Below are 18553 nucleotides of genomic sequence, written 5' to 3'. Positions count from 1 at the left end.
GAAATTCTCTGGGTTATATCCAATAATGTCTTTCCCAAATTAAACAACTTTAGACAACAGAAGGCGCTGGATTTAACACTTCGTCTTTTAAAATTATAGAGTAATATTCATACAATTATGCTTTCATGTGATAAACACAGCAATCACATAATCACTTGAGCCTTTGAAACTCTCTGAACATTAGTCTTGGATGGAAAGACAGCTAATATGACTAAAACTGCCACTATTCAAAATGATCATTAAGAGGTAAACACAGTCATCACATGGTTGCCCCTGAGTGCTATGAAGCAATATGTCTTGGACTTCCAATGCATTTATAAAGATAGGAAACAGTTTAAAGCTCTGTGCAATTCCTGGTAGAGATCCAGATTGAGGATCAAATACTCTTGGCAATCTTTAATTCATCTAATCATAAAATCACATTACGCTAAATTGTAGCTGTTGTGACTCTGGTAGGAAGCAGTTGTGTACATTTGGAATGAATACTTTTAGGACTCAGGATGCTTAAATAATGCCCACATTCCAAAGTAGCATTGTTCTCTGCTGCTAAGCAAGAGCAGATGAGCTATTAAAAGATACTTCTAACGGTTGGTTAAATAAATCTGTTTTTGTGTTTCTGCTGCTGAGCAAATCCTAGTTCTATTTTATTGTCACCTGGAATCTGAAAATCCATTCTTTTGTCTGCCTATGCTTCAGTATTAACTCCACCTCAGCTTTAATCCATTACTGACATGTGAAACGTAGAGTTTCCCCATAAGTTCTGATTCGCCTACCTTTACCGCATTTCTTCTAATTAGTTCTGAAAATTTTATTCAATAAAGGGGCTGCTTATTTTATGGCTATTTGTTCACAGCTTTTGTTCACAATTTTATCATACTTTTTTCAACAGTACAAGGAAGCCCTTATGATTAAAAGGTCCCAAATTAGCTCACATATAAGTTAATATAACTCAAATTCATATTTTTCAGACTACTCAAAGTGTTGCTTTGTTACAACAAGAACTTAGTCATGATCGGTGTTTCCTCTAAGCTGAGTTAGCGTGAGAGATTTTTAGCCTCCAGCTCACACATTTTTGTCTTAGCTCAGGAAGGATGATCCCAGGGCACAATAATTTACGCAGTAGCTCACAACTTTAATGCCAGTAGTTCATAACTTTAATATCAGTGGCTTACAAAGTAAAATTTTTGCTCACAGGACTCTGCAGCTTAGAGGGAACATTGGTCATGGTCTGTGACTTCCTAAGCAAAAGGAACCTGTTCTATGTTAGGAGACTGTACTGTGTTGTGATAAGGCATGTATAGAGAGAGGGAAAGATGATTTGCATTTTAGCAATTTCTTTTGGATCCCTTGCTGAGTCTGGTGCTGTGCTAAAAGTATGCTTGTGAATGTTTTCTTTTTAATAAATACTTTAGAATTTCTGATGTTGGTCGTGGTTCCCTGTACCATGGAGACCTCCAACATCTTGGACATGTTCTTTTAAAAGGAGCACCAGGGGAAGGCAGGCATTTGACAAGTGAGTGTTCCTCTAGAGGTGCACAAGGCAGTAAATGGACCCCATGGCGACCAGGCACTGGGCTGCAGAAAATACAGAGGCAAGACCTCAGAATTTGGAAGGGAAACTGGGAGTCCTGACCCTCCCAGCGGGCAACTCCCTACAAAAGTCAGGTGGTAGCAATGATTACACAAGAAAGAAAAGCCTCTCCTGGTGTTTGGAAAAGCTTGAGGGGCAGGGTGGAACAAGGCATGCAGGCCAGAGTCGGCCCATTCCACCACAACCTGTGTCCTGAGTTCCGTAAACTTTCTAGCCAGAGCCTCATAGTCCTTGAAAATATAATTCAGTCTATGTTGTACATTTGCACTCATCCCCATATAAATATATAACAGGATATTTACTAAGAATAAGGCTTCAACATTCTTCAGAATTATATCTATTAAATGTCTATAAAGGGAATTTACCTAAACAAGAGAAGAAATTGTTGCTGCATATAATAACTGTTGCAAGAATTTTGTATGCAAAATACTGGAAAGTCTCTAAACTGCCAGACAGGGGAGAGTTTTTACAAAAATTATTAGATGCAGCTGAGATGGATATCTTAACTGTAAGATTAAAAGGAGGTAATATACGAGATTGTAGAAAGACCTGGGACTATTTATATGATTGGATAAAAAGTATGGGTCTTAATAAGAAGAAACTGGAACTCTGTTATGGTGATGCCTATTAAGCTCCTTGGGTGGAGGGTTGGGTGATGGTTTATGTATGTATTTGTGTATTTATATATATATGTATAACCTAGTCCTGTATAAGTAATTGATAAATAAAGTGTTGTTATGTGTTAATGTGTGTATATATATATATATATATATATATATATATATATATATATATATATATAAAACGGGATATTTATTTGTGGGTTTAATGACCTTTGGTAGTTGCTCCACAACATCACAAATCTTTGCCCCAGGGAGACAACACACCTCACAAGGAAGTTTATCAGGGCAGCACACAGTTGACTCCATCCCTCTTGGTATACATTCTCTGATTACCACTCATTTTAAATGATATTATACAGTCTTAAATTTAATAGTTGTTGGCATGATACTGTCAGGTGGCGTGCACTCTCTTGAATAAGATCCTGTACCATCCAATTTTCTCCAGTACATTTGCTGTATCTGTTGCCATCTGTCCTTCATGTATCAATACTATTCAAAGACAGCCAGGATATCTATCTTGTACTTCTCTTTTTAGTGTAATTAATTTGTTGGACTCTGAGTGTAACACTGACGTTGTTGTGAGCTTGTATTCTATGCATCTGAAATATACTTAGACTTTTAGGAGAGCCAGTTTGGTGTAGTGGTTAAGTGTGCGGACTCTTATCTGGGAGAACCGGGTTTGATTTCCCACTCCTCCACTTGCACCTGCTGGAATGGCCTTGGGTCAGCCATAGCTCTGGCAGAGGTTGTCCTTGAAAGGGCAGCTGCTGTGAGAGCCCTCTCCAGCCCCACCCACCTCACAGGGTGTCTGTTGTGAGGGGAGAAGATAAAGGAGATTGTAAGCCGCTCTGAGTCTCTGATTCAGGGAGAAGGGCGGGATATAAATCTGCAATTCTTCTTCTTCTTCTTTTGTAGTTGATCTGTCCTGAGGGTACAGGGCAAGCAACTGCATTGTATAACATTGTGGGGTGAAACTACTGGGTCCACCCCATGGCAGCTAACATTGCTAAACAACCTCCATCTGTGGTAGTTTTGGGGCACATTCTGTGTTGTTTTAAAAATACATGGTTTTGTCCAAACCAGTGCTCATTCTAAAGGTGGAAAACTTTGCATACAGTTTGCAATGACTTTGTGTTAGGGCCCCATGTCATTTTGACAGTAAGATGCTTGGCATGGGTATACTGTATGTCCTAAAATGTTTGAAGCTGTAATCCAGGAAATACATGGTTTTTGATATCTTCTTGTTTAGCTGTATATGGGCAGACCAATCCTGAGTTCCGCTGCAGAGGCCCGCCCGAGCGTAGAACTAACATAGGCGGCGTTACTCGGCTTCCAAAGGGGAGAAGTTACGCCAGGCAGGAATGGGAGGGGAGTGCAGCCGGACGAGCAGGCACAAGAGAGAAGCTGTCGCTATGGTGATCCCACCTGTGCGTGCACTATTGGCTCGCTGCGGGGGTGGGGGAAGGGATGGGGCAGCGTAGGACTACAGGATTGTCCAGTCCGTTGCACATTACTGGGAGGGGGGGGGTGGAAAGCTTTCTCCTAAGAAGCTGTCAAACCCCTCTTACCCACCCACTGTTAGATACTCGTGCCATTGGCAGGTAGATGGCCAGAAGCATGTGCCCCCTGGCTAGCCACAAATAAACAAGAAGCACAAAATGCAGGAGTCTGCTTCCAAAGACACCAGCCAGAATGTGTGTATGGGAACGAGCAGACGGAATCCCAGCATGCCACCAAGTCCCACAGGCAACCTCCCCCCAACACAGACGCAGAGACCCCCTATGATGCCATGATGCCCCCTGCTATGTGTGCGGAACCTCGCCCCAGTGGCAGAGCAACACAGCGCAAGGCACCAGCCAGGCATCCATTCCATCTGCGTCTCCCCCTTCACGCAGTCCCCTCTTCTCCATGCCATGAGCACAACACACCGTGGGGTCGGGCAGGCTGAGGGCGGGCTGGCTGTGGTGATGCACCTGGCCCCAAACCACCCTCCCTCCCATTGTATGAGTGCAGGAAAGATCCCCAGCCTCCCCTGTCCAGCCTCGTGCAGAAGCAGCTCATAGGTCCCACCCTCCACCCTTCTCAGAAGCAAGCGAGCACGCCCTCCAGGATATTCCCTCAGGGACCCCACAGTCAGAGTTGCAGAGTGGGTGTGGAGGGGGAGGGGCACAGAGAATGTGCAGCAGGCACCAAGCAAGAGAGACAAAGTAGGGTGCATGTACCACTTTGTTGTGCTGGAACCAAGTGCAACAGCATCCCAGGGGGAACTTGGACAGTCTTGCAGGGCACAAGGCTCCACTCAGAGAAGAGGGTGGGAACAGTTGACTGAGTAGAGTGGGAAGGAGATTGACTCACCACAAACTGTTGAATCCTCACCTGCAAAACAGAGAACCAGAGCACCTAGGGAGGGGTTCCAGGAGTGCTCATAAGTCATCACCCCCTGCAGCTACAGTGTGAGGCTGTGTTTTGGTGAGGGACTCTCTTAAAGGGACAGTCTCTGACCCACCTCCGCACAGGCATTGGAGCAGCTGCCAGATCCCCCTCCACCCGGTACCCTGCCAGGAGTGGGACCAAGGCAAAGGATGGACCAAGGGGGGGCCACGGCAGCTGCCCCCTGCCTGAACTCGCTGCCCGGGTCAAGTGCCAGAGATGTTGTCACTCTGCCCAGCTTTGAGCTAGGGGAGGGGGGAGGCAAGTTTTGGGTCCACAGTTGCACTTATCTGTCCATGTGTGAGCACCCTTGAGCGGTGAGCCTCTGGAGGTCGGGTACCTGTTGGGACTTGGCAACAGGAGAGGTAAGCCACAGAGGAGAGACTTTGCTCTCCTCCTTGCAAGACAAAGAGTTTGCTCCGTACTGTCTAAGTGCCCTCACTGTGCAGCCTCCACCACCAAAGTGCGCCAGCCCTCACTCTAAGTTCACACGGCAGGGAGCTCCGAGACAGAGTCCTGTGGCAGGTGCCCTACCTAAGGAAGTGTGCAGGGCCAGAGTGGAAGTTTTTCTAGGAGGCAGGGAACAGCAATTGGGTGTCTGAGAGGGGGCTCACCCAGCCCCAGGCACGAGGGGATTGGTGAGGCAATTGCACAGCTCCCTGAGGGGTTTGTGAGCACTTGCAGCAGTGGTGGCAACCTTTGTTTTCTGCTTCAACAAGTGCCTATGGGATATGCCAGCATTTTCCTTGTCGTAGCTTTACGCCTCTCATGGGGAGCATTCCCAGGCTGAAAGGTCTTAGGGAGCCTACTAACACTGGGTATGCCCCTGGGGCTGCCTGCTCATATGCAGTATAGCTGCCTATACCCCAGTTGTGCCACAGGCTTGGTGTGGCACCGCTCCACCAGCAGCCATGGGCGGGCACACGCTGAGGCACCCCTAGACAGGCGCAACTCACATTTGCGCTGCTGGCGTGGAGGGAGTTAGAACAGCGCAAATCGCATTTCCACCAACGTAGCGGTTAGTTTGCTTCCAAAGCACTTTCGCCCCCCCTTAGGATTGTGCTGATAGTCTGCTCCATTGTTGATGTTTAAATCTTGCTAGTTGCATTATCTGTGTAATAAACCTAATGATGTGCTATATCTTTACTAATAGCCATACAATTAAAACATATGTAATTAATATATGAATCTCTGCAGCACTTATAATTATTAAAAATAAGGAAATACTTGAAATGTTTAAGGTCTAGGAAGGAAAGTGAGTATGTTCAAATATTTGACAACTTTCATTTTCTGGTGCTAGTCTGACTGACTCCTTTAGGTTATGCTCCACTTCAAGCAGTTTTATTCTCGTAATTTTCAGTTTCTATTTGCTTCTGTTATCTCTCCCCCCCCCCCCCCCCGTTCATTTTAGGTCTATTTTTGATGCTCCTTTCATTCCCTCTGTCCCCTTTCATTTTATTTGGACTGCCTTTATGAGTGATTATTTTTGGTGTACAGCCAGTTCCCTTACCTCACTCTCTATTGGGTTTAATCATGTCAGGATTGGTGGGACATTTCTAGCAGTTCTTTATTTTATTTTATTGGTTTTCTATCTTGAACTTTCAGAAGACCTAGAAGATTTATTAGTTTAAACTCTGATAGCCTTTTTTGTCTTCTGTCTCATTATTCCCAGGTAGTGGAGTGTTGGGTATGGGGAGGTTGCAGCTGCATGTAGGTTTTATTTTAATTCTTTTCAGTTGAGCTTAGTTTAGGTTAGTTCAGGCCTTTTAAGCTATTACTGGTTTGTATTTTATTTTATTAAACTCCTTTTAGTTATATTTAGTATTTTATTATTTTTTGAAGTTCAGACTTTTTAAAAAAAAAGTTAGATCACTGGCTATTTCTTCATTCCCTTTGAAGATGTCATTACATTGTTACTTAATAAGACACATCAGAAAACTGTTGTACATGTTTTTTTATTAAAATAAAGAAACCTTGGGCACATCAATAAATGATGTTTAATGCAACATGATGGATACAGTTCTTCCATGTACTACACATTTAAAAACTTGCAAAATTTCCATAGAGGAGAGCGGAAGAGCACATGAAAGGAGAGTCCCACCTTCCCTTTACCCTTCTCCTCTATCACAGCCTGAACCATCTGAAGGCTTCAGTTTGTAGGTTGCCATCTGCTATGTTTTTAGGCAGTGGAAGAGTAGCACTAACCCCCTACCATTTTTTCCGCATAACTGAGAGCTTTTGTAGTTGTAGAGAGGCATTGTTGCCATTCCCCCCATTCTTCATAGTCTCTGAGTATTCACACATGGCATCTCTATCTGTTTTTCAAATAGAGGGAGGGATGTTTATTGCATGCTAAAAAATTTGATATCAGTTTCAGTGAAAACTGAAAACATGCCAGTTGGTTGAAATAGGCAATCAAAATGATTTAATGGTGGTACTTGGGTTACAGTTAATAGTAGTGGTCTCTACACCTTTGCTTTCCCATGTTTATTTTGATACTCTTTTAGAATATAACACTGCAGTTCTTGGAAGAGTTATTCCATTGCAAGCCCATTTATATTAATAGACAGGATGGAATAACTGTGTAGGATTGCACTGTTCAAGGACTAATAGCATCCTGATTGTAAGGTATCGATGATTTGTTACTAGACAGGAGTTTTCAGCCCATTGTAATTATGTCATTATTCTCCATGATTAATATTTAGTCTTCTGGCTTCCCCTCCCTAGCCTCCTTTGTCTTGTTTGTACATCCTCCAACTGTAGCTCACCAAATTATTTTGGTAAACAACACTTTAGACAAGGGAACAAGATATTTCTAAGATGGTGGGAAAGGTGAGTTCTGCATGAACTAAAGACTGAGGAAACGAAATGGAGATAGAATTCTAATGGCTACAATGTAAAGGATATATCAGTTCTAGAAGTGTGGTAGAATCCATGAATTGTTTAGCAAGTCCATCTTAACTCACATTCAAATAGCTCTTGCAGCTATCCTGACATATGTTCTTTTACTTGGATTTATTAACAGTCCAAACTAAACTCCAGCTAGGCTTTGAAAGATGGATATGACAGTCCAAGCTAGCTTTGTGGCAGTTTTGATCCAATAGAATAAAGTGTGAGAGAGACATAGTATGGTTTTTGTACACATTGAATTCTTTCACCCAAAGGGGTATATGATGTTACATTTTTCAGTTCCATTGAATTTTTATTTAATATCCATTCATATTGCAGTTATATTCTGAGAATTTTCCTATCTGGATTTTGCAGGTTGTTGTTGTTGTTGCTTTAAAATAGTGAATTTTTTGAGGTGAACTGGTTGCAACTGAGAAACAAAGTTAAAAACAAATTTAATAGGCCCTGCCCTGGATAGCCCAGGCAGGCCCAATCTTGTCAGTTCTCAGAAGCTAAACAGGGTTGACTCTTGTTAGTACTTGGATGGGAGACTTCCTTGAAATACCATGTTGGCTCTCCCAATCTGTTTCAGGCCCCACACATCAAGCAGGTCACATACTGGATTTGATCTCTGGCATGTGGATGGATGTGGACCTGAAAAGCAGTTGGTACACCAGAGGGACAATCAAGCTGTCATCAGCATCCTACACCAGGCCAACAGAGTCAATAGTGATGATCTTTGAGATGGAGAATGGTTTGAAAGAGAAAGCCTCTCACATGAGTACAGCCACCGCCCCACTCCCAAGTTTGAGACTGACGAAGGACTGAGAAACTGGAGGGGGGGGGCGCAGTTCTTTCAAGGAGACTGTTTTGCCCTCCCTAACCCAGGTCTCAGTCACACAAACCAGATCCACATTTTGTTCTGCAGTGTAGACTTGCAGTGTTCTGGTCTTTATTGTTTATAGATCTGGAATTGCACAGCATCAGTCTAAGGTCCTAGCCTCCACAAAGATGCATCTCAGGAAGGAATGAAGGTTGGAAACAAGCATACCCATATCTCCGCCTATACCATGACCTTCTTCCACCGCCATACCTACCTTCCACCCCGACCACTCCATTACAATGGTATATCGATAACAGTATTTTCGTTTTCATTTTTTTTAAAAATGCAGCCATAATATCAATATTTTGATATAAAGTATGTGCAAAAAAAAAGGTGTTTGTGCTGTATTGCTACTGATGACAGCATTGTCTCTGGAAAATCCTGATTATTTAAACCACACGCAGAAGAAAATAAACTGGCTCCACAACATTAGAGACAAATCAAGATGGGTAGCTGTGTTTGTCTGTAGCAGGAGAAAAGAGTAAGAGTCCAGTAAAACCTAATTTTTTTTTGTTAGTCTTCAAGGTGCTATTGGACTCTTACTCTTTTTCTACTTCTACAACAAGTGAAAATTAAGATGGCGGGCAGACCTGGAAGAACCATGCCCAAACCGATTCAAGTGTTTCTGGATCAACTGTCAAAAATATCAAGATTGAGTGAAGCATGCAGAAAAGCTGTTTTTCTGGGTTTTGTTATTAATCTGACAACTTCCCACATTCTTTGCATTTCTGGAAGGAAAAAAAAAACGCTGTACTGTTAGCAAGCAAAACAGAAAAGCAAAGTTTAACTGTGTTATAGGAAAAAAGAACCTGCCTTAGCCTACCTATCAAAGAGTTTACTGGGGAGAAAGGCATATTTTATTTCTGCAGTTTTCTGTTGTTTTCATTTCCTTCTTTGTATTTAAATTGTTTGTCTGCAAGTATGTAGGTTGGATTCATGGAGGGAGGGGGGAAAGTAGTTTAGCCTTTCCATATTTCCATGATCTTATATATTGATTTCCCCCCACAAACACACACTCTATTAGGAGCCATTGGGGGTTGTGGAAGCAACAGTACTTTTGAATCTTCCTACAAAGGATCTTCCTGCTTTTCTATTAAGGACTTCAGTTTGACCAAACACAACAATGGGGGAGAGGTTTTTTACTTATAAGGCAATTGTGTAATTTGTTTGAAGGCTAAATATTTGAACTATCCCAGGTTCCTTATAATTCAAGCACGGCAAATATATTTAGAAGTAGCTTCTGTCCTAATTTTAACTAAGCTACAAGTTCAATTGCTGGATCTTGTTTTATCTACAGCATTACTGCTGAATCTTGTTGTATTGGTAGGGAACGCCTGTGCTGAGGATTTTTGCTAATATTTCATATGTTATAGTATATTTACTAGTGAAGTAGTAAAATAATTAAAACTCAGTAATGCTTGCAGCATAATCTTATGATGCAGTATATTTTATTTTTAATTGCTCATTTCTGCTGATATCTACAAAATAGTTTTTGGAAACTGCTTTGGGGAGATTGATAGAAGTGAAGTAAACTGGTGTGTTCACTATGCTTCTGTCAAAGTATCCAGTGCTGTCTGTTTGGACAAATACTGGAAAGATAGGTGTTTAAATGTATATTTCAGATAGGCTCAAAACATTAGGGTACATTGCAGTATCTTTTAAGAGACATATCTGAAGATGATACTGCAGTAACTTCTGATATAGATTCATATCTACATGCTTCAGAGATACAAATCAAATAGCAGTACACAATCATTGCCACAGGAGTTTCTGAGTTCAACAGAATTTAAAAAAAAAAAACAAATATGGCACATGGACTGTGAAAACAATTTAAGAAACAAATAAGTGGTTTTAATGCAATAATCACCTGTAGCCCATCTAGTTAAAAGCTAAGTGAAGTCCAGTAAATTACTCTAAATTTCAGCAATTCATAGCTGCACGCCTTTTTTGTAGCAGGAGCTCCTTTGCATAATAGGCCACACACCCCTGATGTAGCCAATTCTCCAAGAGCTTACAGGGCTCTTAGTACAGGATCTATTGTAAGCTCTTGGAGGATTGGCTGCATCGGGTGTGTGGCCTAATACGCAAAGAAGTTCCTTCTACAAAAACCCCCCTGCATAGCTGTCCGTTGTAGATAGGTCTGTACCAAGCCAAACGCAAGGATCTTCAGGGCAATTAGAGTGAACTTCTTTGGTGTTCAGAGGCCAGGTTTGAGGACCAAGCTAACACTATTCTGTTATTGATTTAAGGGTTAGCAGTAGAATAGTGCAGTGCTGGCTCCTGCCAGCTTCATGTTGGGCTCGTGTTGCTGGCTCCTGCTGTTCACTAGCTTGTTGTGGCAGTTCACATGGGGCCTCTCTGAATAAGGGCAGTGTCACCTCGCTCAGAACTGGAGTGGTGACTCCCTAAACCATCAGCCCACCAGGACTTTTTCCAGTTACCTTAGTGGCCAATCTGCCCCTGATTATCAGTGTTAAATCTGTTGTAACAAAAACAATTTTTCCTCACAACAATCCTAAGAATTAGATTAGGCTGAATGTGTATGATTAGCCCAAAGTCATCCAGCAGGTTGTTCCCATGTTAGTATACAAACAATACACGTACCTGGTTAAAAACTTTGGATTGGATCCAAGTATTTCTTTCCTCTGTTCACCCAGTACATTTTTATCCTCTTCAAGGAGCTCAGTGTGGCACACATAGCTCTCTCTTCTCCAGTTTATCCTCATAATACTATGAATTAGGGTAGGCTGAGAGAAAGTGACTAGCCCAGCGTCATCCAGGAACCTTTATGACAGTGCGATGTTTTCAACCCAGGTCTCACAAATCAGTCTAGCACCATTAAAAGTAAAGTGATGCAGTTTTATTTACATAGGCCAACCTGTACATTACATTTTTGATGAATTGTTTACGCTGTTCCTACTGTTACCCAGTAGCTGTGGGGAAAGGCATTTTTAAAATCCCAGGAGACTGAATTGCTTCAAGACAGTGATGGTACAGAGGGAGGGGTTTTCCTACCTTCCACCTGCAGTGCAGTTCCAAAGATGGGCAAATTACTCATCATTTCAGGTTGGGGAAATGTCATGATAGGCAGGCAGGAGTCTTTCCTCACAGCTGCTATCTGACTTTGCGGAAAGTGAGTTGGGCCTGGATTCTGTTCATTAAAAAATGTAACATGTTTGTCTCTTAGTCATAGTGACCTTATGTGCACAGCAAACACAGTGCAAAGGGTCATTTGTCCACAAAGTAGTTTGCAGATTTCTGTTAGGTAGGCACCCGCCTTTATTGGATTGTTTATTTTGGCTTGCTAAATTTTAGCTTGATGAAAAGAAAAATGACTGATGACAGATTTTGAATAGAAGAAGCATGTAATTGTGTTTGTGTAGTTTCTTTTTGTGGGTAGTGGTGACATCACCTAAATATATCTGTGTGCAGCCTGTTATTTGTGCAGAGTATGCTAAATGTTAAAAGAAACAAAGCCTACAAAGAGGAGGAAATTAAATAAGATTATATATATAACTTTTAGACTTTGATTTAGGTAGATAAAAGCCAGAACATTCAATATATGGGTTTGTATTTGTCCCAGAATGGAAATAATAAAAGCTATATAATAGGAAGGTCTAAGAATGGATTTTGAATGTGCTGACTCTTTACAATGATTTCAAGTAATATTTTGTATTTAACCAGGAACTGAATCAAGAAAGACCTTAAACAAACATATCATTAAAAAAATAATAAATTAGTGAACAGTTTTTTAGTGCTTTGTCAAAAATCTTAAGCCACTAGTAAGGTTCTTTCTGAAAACGTCTGCTCTAGTTGTGTTGAAAACCTGAAAATACTTCACTTTACAAATGATAGTTTAATACTTAACAAAACCTCCTACTTTGAAGAATGCTGAATTTGCCTCAAAAATGTATGCTGAAATCAGTACATGCTGGTATAATGCCAAGGCATCCTCTTGCATTAAAATGCAAAAGTTCATTTTACACAGTCTTAACTGTGTCTCTCATTACCAACTATTTACCCCTTTACATTCCAGAATGCACAGCACTCTTCCAATTAGGGCATATTCTAGTAAAGCTGGCAGTGCAATGTCCTGGATTCTCTTGTGCTATAAGCATAACACTGGTGGTTGTTGCAGAAAGAAATATACCTTGTTGATCCATAGGATCTACCCTTAAATATATATTTCATTTTGAGCTTGATTAGGTTCCTTTCTATGTGCCCATCTCTCAGATAATCATGTCTTAACTGGATTTTCACCTTTATACTGAATCTCTTGCTGCATTCTCAGTTATCAGCATTATTTATTTATTTATTTGCAATCATCCAACCTTTATGATGCACATTGTTTTAGGGATAATTCAATGCTTGAATTTTTAGGTTTGCTCAATTTATATTGGCCTGCACATTAGATTGCTTGTCAACTAATTTGAAACCAGTATGCCTCCATTGCACCACATTAACTAGAAATCAGATTGGTAACTTTTCCCATTCTTCTGTTTGGCATTCTTGGAAGCCCTGGTTTACTTTAGCATTTAGTGGGCCTTGCCAAGCCGAAATGAGTGCTTATAAGTTGCAACCGCTGGAAAAGACTGACTGCTGCTGCATCCATCACAGGAATATCTCTTTTAATGTTTTGTTTTAGTAGGTCACAAGTTTGCAGCAGTGTAGGCTTACGGGAAATTCAGTAAGCTATTTTAGCCTTATTTTGCTTTAGCAAACTAAAGATTCAATTCTGTTGTCCTGGAGGTCAAGTCTTTTACATTGAAGAAGAATTAGGGAGATGTTGAAACAGGACCTGGTCTCCTATAAGATAACTTCAAAACTTTTTTTTGTTAGAAAAAGACCATATAGCTCTTTTATCCCTCAGCATTTTCATCTGTAAAAATCAACACTTTCTTTTAACTCTGTTTTATTTATAAGGTACTTTGGGTAAGGTACTTTGAAATTTCAGTAGAAAAGAGATGTATATATGTCTGATTATTATTAAAGAAAAATCCCAAGCTTAGTAATTATGTAGATTCCTGTTCAATGTCACAATCTTTAGTTACAAAAGATTTTATCTAACATTTATCAGTTTATAAATCCCGTGCAAATCATATAATTCTTTTATCTCAGCTAACTTTAATGTTAGGTCACAATGATCTTTTTCTTAAGAAAAAGAATAAACAAATATTTGTTTTTCCAACATCAGTTCATACAGAGAACTTATAGATGGCAAGTTTATTTTCCAAAGCTTCTACAAAGTCCCAGTGGTATTTTATTTGTAACTAACTAGAAATTTGCTGATTTTTTTCTTTTTCACTGTTATATAATGATAACCAAGCAAAATCAAAATATTTATTTATTTATTATTTGATATATGCCAATAAAGGCTGACTATTGATTGAAGACAAAATATCTGTATTATGTATTTACATTGTTTACAGTCTACCTTTGGCGGGGGAGGGCGGGATATAAGAATAAAACTTACCTTACCTTACCTTACCTTTTTCACTGAGACTGAAAGTGAATTACCCATTGTGATCAATAGGATGATACAGTTGATAAGCAATATAATAGGACTAGAAATTGTAGAAGTTTAAAATGGAACTAGTATCTAAATAAGGCATAAGAATTAATCATGACATATTAAACAATTATAGTATTGCTATAGTTTTATATAATTATAGTATTACTATATTGGCAAGACCATTGTGAAGAACTTTTTGTTTCATGATTGGCCTTGGACTAATGGAACTGTTTGTTGCATCAATTATTAGCCCTAAATGGTTGCCAGAGCCAGAGGGCATTATACTAAACTAAACATAGGCTGGGTACAAACAGCCAGCTTGGGGCAGCAGCCTCCAATCCCTGAAGTAAGCCTGTGGAAAGAGAAGCACCCCCAGGGCAGTCAGATGGTGAGTGGCCTGCCACCAGAATGGGGACAGACCACGTGCACCTCCGATGAGTGGTCACACCTCTCATGTGCTTGACAGTTGCTTCCCAGGCGTTCTCTGGCCATTCAGACAGCTGGGAAAGGTGCCCCGGAAGCACCTCGCCGATTCGCCACCAATTTGCTACCACTTCGTATGTGGTAGCTTTTTGAGGTGGCAGAACAATGGGTGAGGATGGGAGCAGGATGGGATCCAAATGTGCACATTTGAACACTTTTTTTGGTCCAATTGTGGGGCGTCCCTGAGGCAGCTCATACTGGGCATCTGGACCCAGCCATAAGGTATTCCACTTAGAGATTCTGAAATAGACTGGAGGATTCTAACCTGGATGTTTTTGCTTCATTTCTGGATATTACATATGCAAATAATCCAATTTATGAATTAAAATCCTAGAAAATCATTATTTAAAAACCTCACATTTTATGTCAACTTAGAAAATAAATGTGTGGTACCAAATAAGTTTGACACATTTTTACCTACGGACTAATTTGAAAGATTCATTTACACAGACATTTTCCTTTGTACTACATCTACTCAGCTTGGGTGGTCTCCAATCCATGAGTGGTCCTCAAATAGCATATGCCATATTTCATTTATAAATATATTCTGGCAAATTAGTGAATTGCCTATTAAAAGCTACTGCTGCTTATGTTGCTGAAATTTTAAGGGCCTGTTACTCTGACCTTGTCCTACTTGTGCCTGGAATAGGGACAGACCTGAAAGGGAGGAAGAGAAGGATAGCACAACCACCCTGGACTGGGAAAAATACTTAGTTTCTAATTAACTATTGTTTCCCTAAAGAAAATGAAAGTTGAAATGCTTTTGATGTTTTGTTGGTATTCAGTGACCAACTGGGGGAAATCAGGCCACAGCTCTCTTGATTACAGGTTCCTTTGGTCTTAGCATAACATAGGCTAGGGGAGAAGGGTACAACTGACAGCCCATATTTATATTTTAATATTTTAAATATTTTGTATTTTAATTTTATATTTTAAGAGAATTAAAATAGAATTAGTTATAAGCGCTTAAAATCTATTGCTTCATTTAAAATCTGAATGCTAAAAAAGAAAAAATATTGTTTGTGTGAAATTCCATGTTTCTGATGATATCTTTTTATTTATGATGATATACATTTCCTTGTAAAGCTGCTTTTTATACCAATTTGTTCTACAGGTACTGTGTATATTTATTCTGTCTAAACGTATTCCATCCGTTTATCTTTTTAGGTTTAGTACATCATGTCTATAATCTTCTAATAGAAACTGCCACTCTGTGCTTGGATGTGGATGATAAAAGCAACATCAAGACAGCAAATGCATTGCTCCTCCTTTTGCTTGACATTTTGCACCACATGCTGATATATACAGCTAATATCATCCGTCTGACGTTACAGGTATAGAGTCTATTTTCTGGTAGAATGAGCACCATTGTACAGATCTTAAGTCTTGTTGCTGTTGTTCTTATTGGATTCTCCACTGCAAACTCTCTGAAGTAAAATAGATTGATTGAACAAGTGACATGTTTGATGTTCTTACAGACAATGGCTTGTCTTTACATGTGAGTTTTTTTTAAAGCTATATTTTTAAAATAACTTTAGTAGTAAATAACCACAGAGGGTATGCTAGATTTTAAATAGTCTCTTTATCTTGAAAGTCTTAAACTATTCTACATTTTGCTATGTGTCTGAAGCTTTGTATATTTCTATTGTGCTTTATTATGAAGTTTCATACTTAATGTACAAAAGCGGTCAGAACTAACCCATTTGATTCCCTGGGAAATGGTTATTGTTTCTATCATGATATAATATTTCTAATAAAAATATTCTTTGTTACCTTTCTTCTAAATTGCACCTTCATAGTGAATGACTGGGTTGTCTAAATGGTGGTTTATGAATGAGTACAAATTTACTGCCCGTTCCATATCCATATAATCTAATATGAATGAGATAAGTAGCTCCAGCTCGTACTGGTGCTGAGCTGCCTGATAGGTCTGAGATGTAGCCCATGGTGATCTTATTGTGTAGGTTGTGCTGTCTACCTGGCTGTGAAAACTGTGCATGAAAGGTACCTGTTGTGGCAAAAGATACTATTGTTGTTGTTATTAATTATTAATTGCATTTGATGAATCACCCTATCCCGGCTAGTGCCAGGCTCTGGGAGATGTACAACATTTAAAAATACATGTATACATAAATCAGTTACAGTAAAAAGATTACAAACCCTGATGACCCTTAAAGTGCTCTTATTCAGTCATCACATCACATCGGGGTGGGAGGATCCCCCCAAGAGGTGGTGGAGAGAGAAAGGTGCCAACACGGCAACCATTGGTGTCCTTATGCAAAGGCTTGGCAGAACATCTCTGCCTTATTCCACCCTAAATATCTGGGTAAAAATTTACAATATTGTAAGGTACATGTTGAGTTTGCACTCTGATGCCATATGAACATATGAAGCTGCCTTATACTGAATCAGACCAATCCTCAGTCCATCAGTCAGTATTGTCTACTCAGACTGGCAGCGGCTCTCCAGGGTCTCAAGCTGAGGTTTTTCACACCTACTTGCCTGGACCCTTTATAGTTGGAAATGTCAGGGATTGAACCTGGGATCTTCTGCTTACCAAGCAGATGCTCTACCACTGAGCCACCATCCCTCTCTCTAAACTGTGGAGTGCTGTGAGCAAAAATTCTACTTTGTGAGCTGTTGACATTAAAGTTGTGAGCTACTACATAAATTAGTTTGCTCTAGGGCCATTTTTCCTGAGCAAAGACAAAAATGTGTGAGTTGGAGGCTAAATAACTGTGAGCTAGCTTACACTAACATGGCTTAGAGGGAACATTGATGCCAACCATGGTCAACTGTTTCGTTTTTGGACTGTACCATATTAGACTGCAGATAAGACATCAAATATTTGAATGAATAATATCCTACATAAAAATTCCCTGTACGTATAAATCTAGTGTGTAGAGGTAAAGATTCTAGCAAAGACTTCCTCGTAACTTATGTTTTGAACGTATGGGGATGTTTTGTTTTATTTGTTTAACGTGATGAGACTTCTAGGCTTCCCACCTACCATCCATAATGGTATATTCTAATAGACTCTGTTAGACTTTGAATTTATTATGTTAAAAGTCTGATGGAAATTATATTTTACATCTAATTAGAGAATGAACTGCTGGAATGAATGTTCATTCAAACTAGTCATAAGAGGTTGTGCTTTTTGAACATGATTATTTTAAGAAAAACAAATAGAGCACTTAACATTTCACAAATTAAGTAAACACTTAACAACAAATAGAGCCCAATCCTGAAGTGGTGATGGTGATCTTCTGAATGCTTTCTTCCAATATTCTTTTTTATGATTTTTTTTCTTTATTAAGGCACAGAAATCTGGTATAGGAGGGGACACTCAAGCTGCTGAAGATCTTCTTATTATTAATAAGCCACTGACAGACCTAATTAGCCTACTTATTCAGTTGGTAAGAATTTCCTTGTTCATAAGTCTGTTGAAAAGTTCAATGTTTTGAATTTTTAATTTACCTATTCAAAATATTCCAATCAAATTAATACACTCTCCCAGTGTTATTAAGAGATGACAATAAACAAGTAACAAGGGACCGGGCCTTCTCTGTAATGGCCCCATTTTGGTGGAACCAGCTGCCGGAGGAGGTAAGGGCCCTGCGGGATCTTACTCAATTCCGCAGGGCCTGTAAGACAACCCTCTTCCGGCTGGCCCACAACTAACCGGCCTTGTATCCTTGTATACCTGTATACCGACTACTGAATATCGAATATGGAACATCGAAATGTTGAAGACGGTATACCGAATCAGTATTTGAATTTGATTAGAGTGTAGCTTTACGACCGCTGTCTGATTTTAACGACATGTACATTTATAACAAACGTTGGATTTTGATTATTTAATGAAATGTTAATTTTATAGTGTAATTTATTTTTATGTTAGTTTTACATATGCTGTAAGCCGCCCTGAGCCACTTGATGGGAAGGGCGGGATATAAATCCCAGATAAATAAATAACTGCATGTGACTAAATTTTTTAACAACTGTAGTAAAATCACATCATTTGGGTAGCAGATCTTAGGCTGGCTCGCTGTTTATGATTTTTGTCATGAAAACAGTAATTAAGAAGATTATCCCAATGCCTCAGTTATTCTTGAAGTAATCCTCCCTTGTCCTTATCTTGC

The 18553-nt window shown here is 39.8% G+C and overlaps 1 protein-coding gene across 1 annotated transcript in view; it reads left to right on the top strand.

The window, feature by feature from the left end:
- ULK4 (unc-51 like kinase 4) overlaps positions 1-18553 on the top strand; it is a 297265-nt gene that overhangs the window by 200563 nt on the left and 78149 nt on the right. The window contains exons 33-34 of the mRNA XM_060247507.1: positions 15579-15745; positions 17729-17827. Coding sequence (XP_060103490.1) covers positions 15579-15745; positions 17729-17827 — 266 coding nt within the window. The remainder of the gene's footprint in view (positions 1-15578; positions 15746-17728; positions 17828-18553) is intronic.

The sequence above is a fragment of the Heteronotia binoei genome, chromosome 10, assembly GCF_032191835.1.
Source record: "Heteronotia binoei isolate CCM8104 ecotype False Entrance Well chromosome 10, APGP_CSIRO_Hbin_v1, whole genome shotgun sequence".
Classification (NCBI taxonomy): Eukaryota; Metazoa; Chordata; class Lepidosauria; order Squamata; family Gekkonidae; genus Heteronotia; species Heteronotia binoei.
This window is presented reverse-complemented; position numbering and strand designations above follow the sequence as displayed.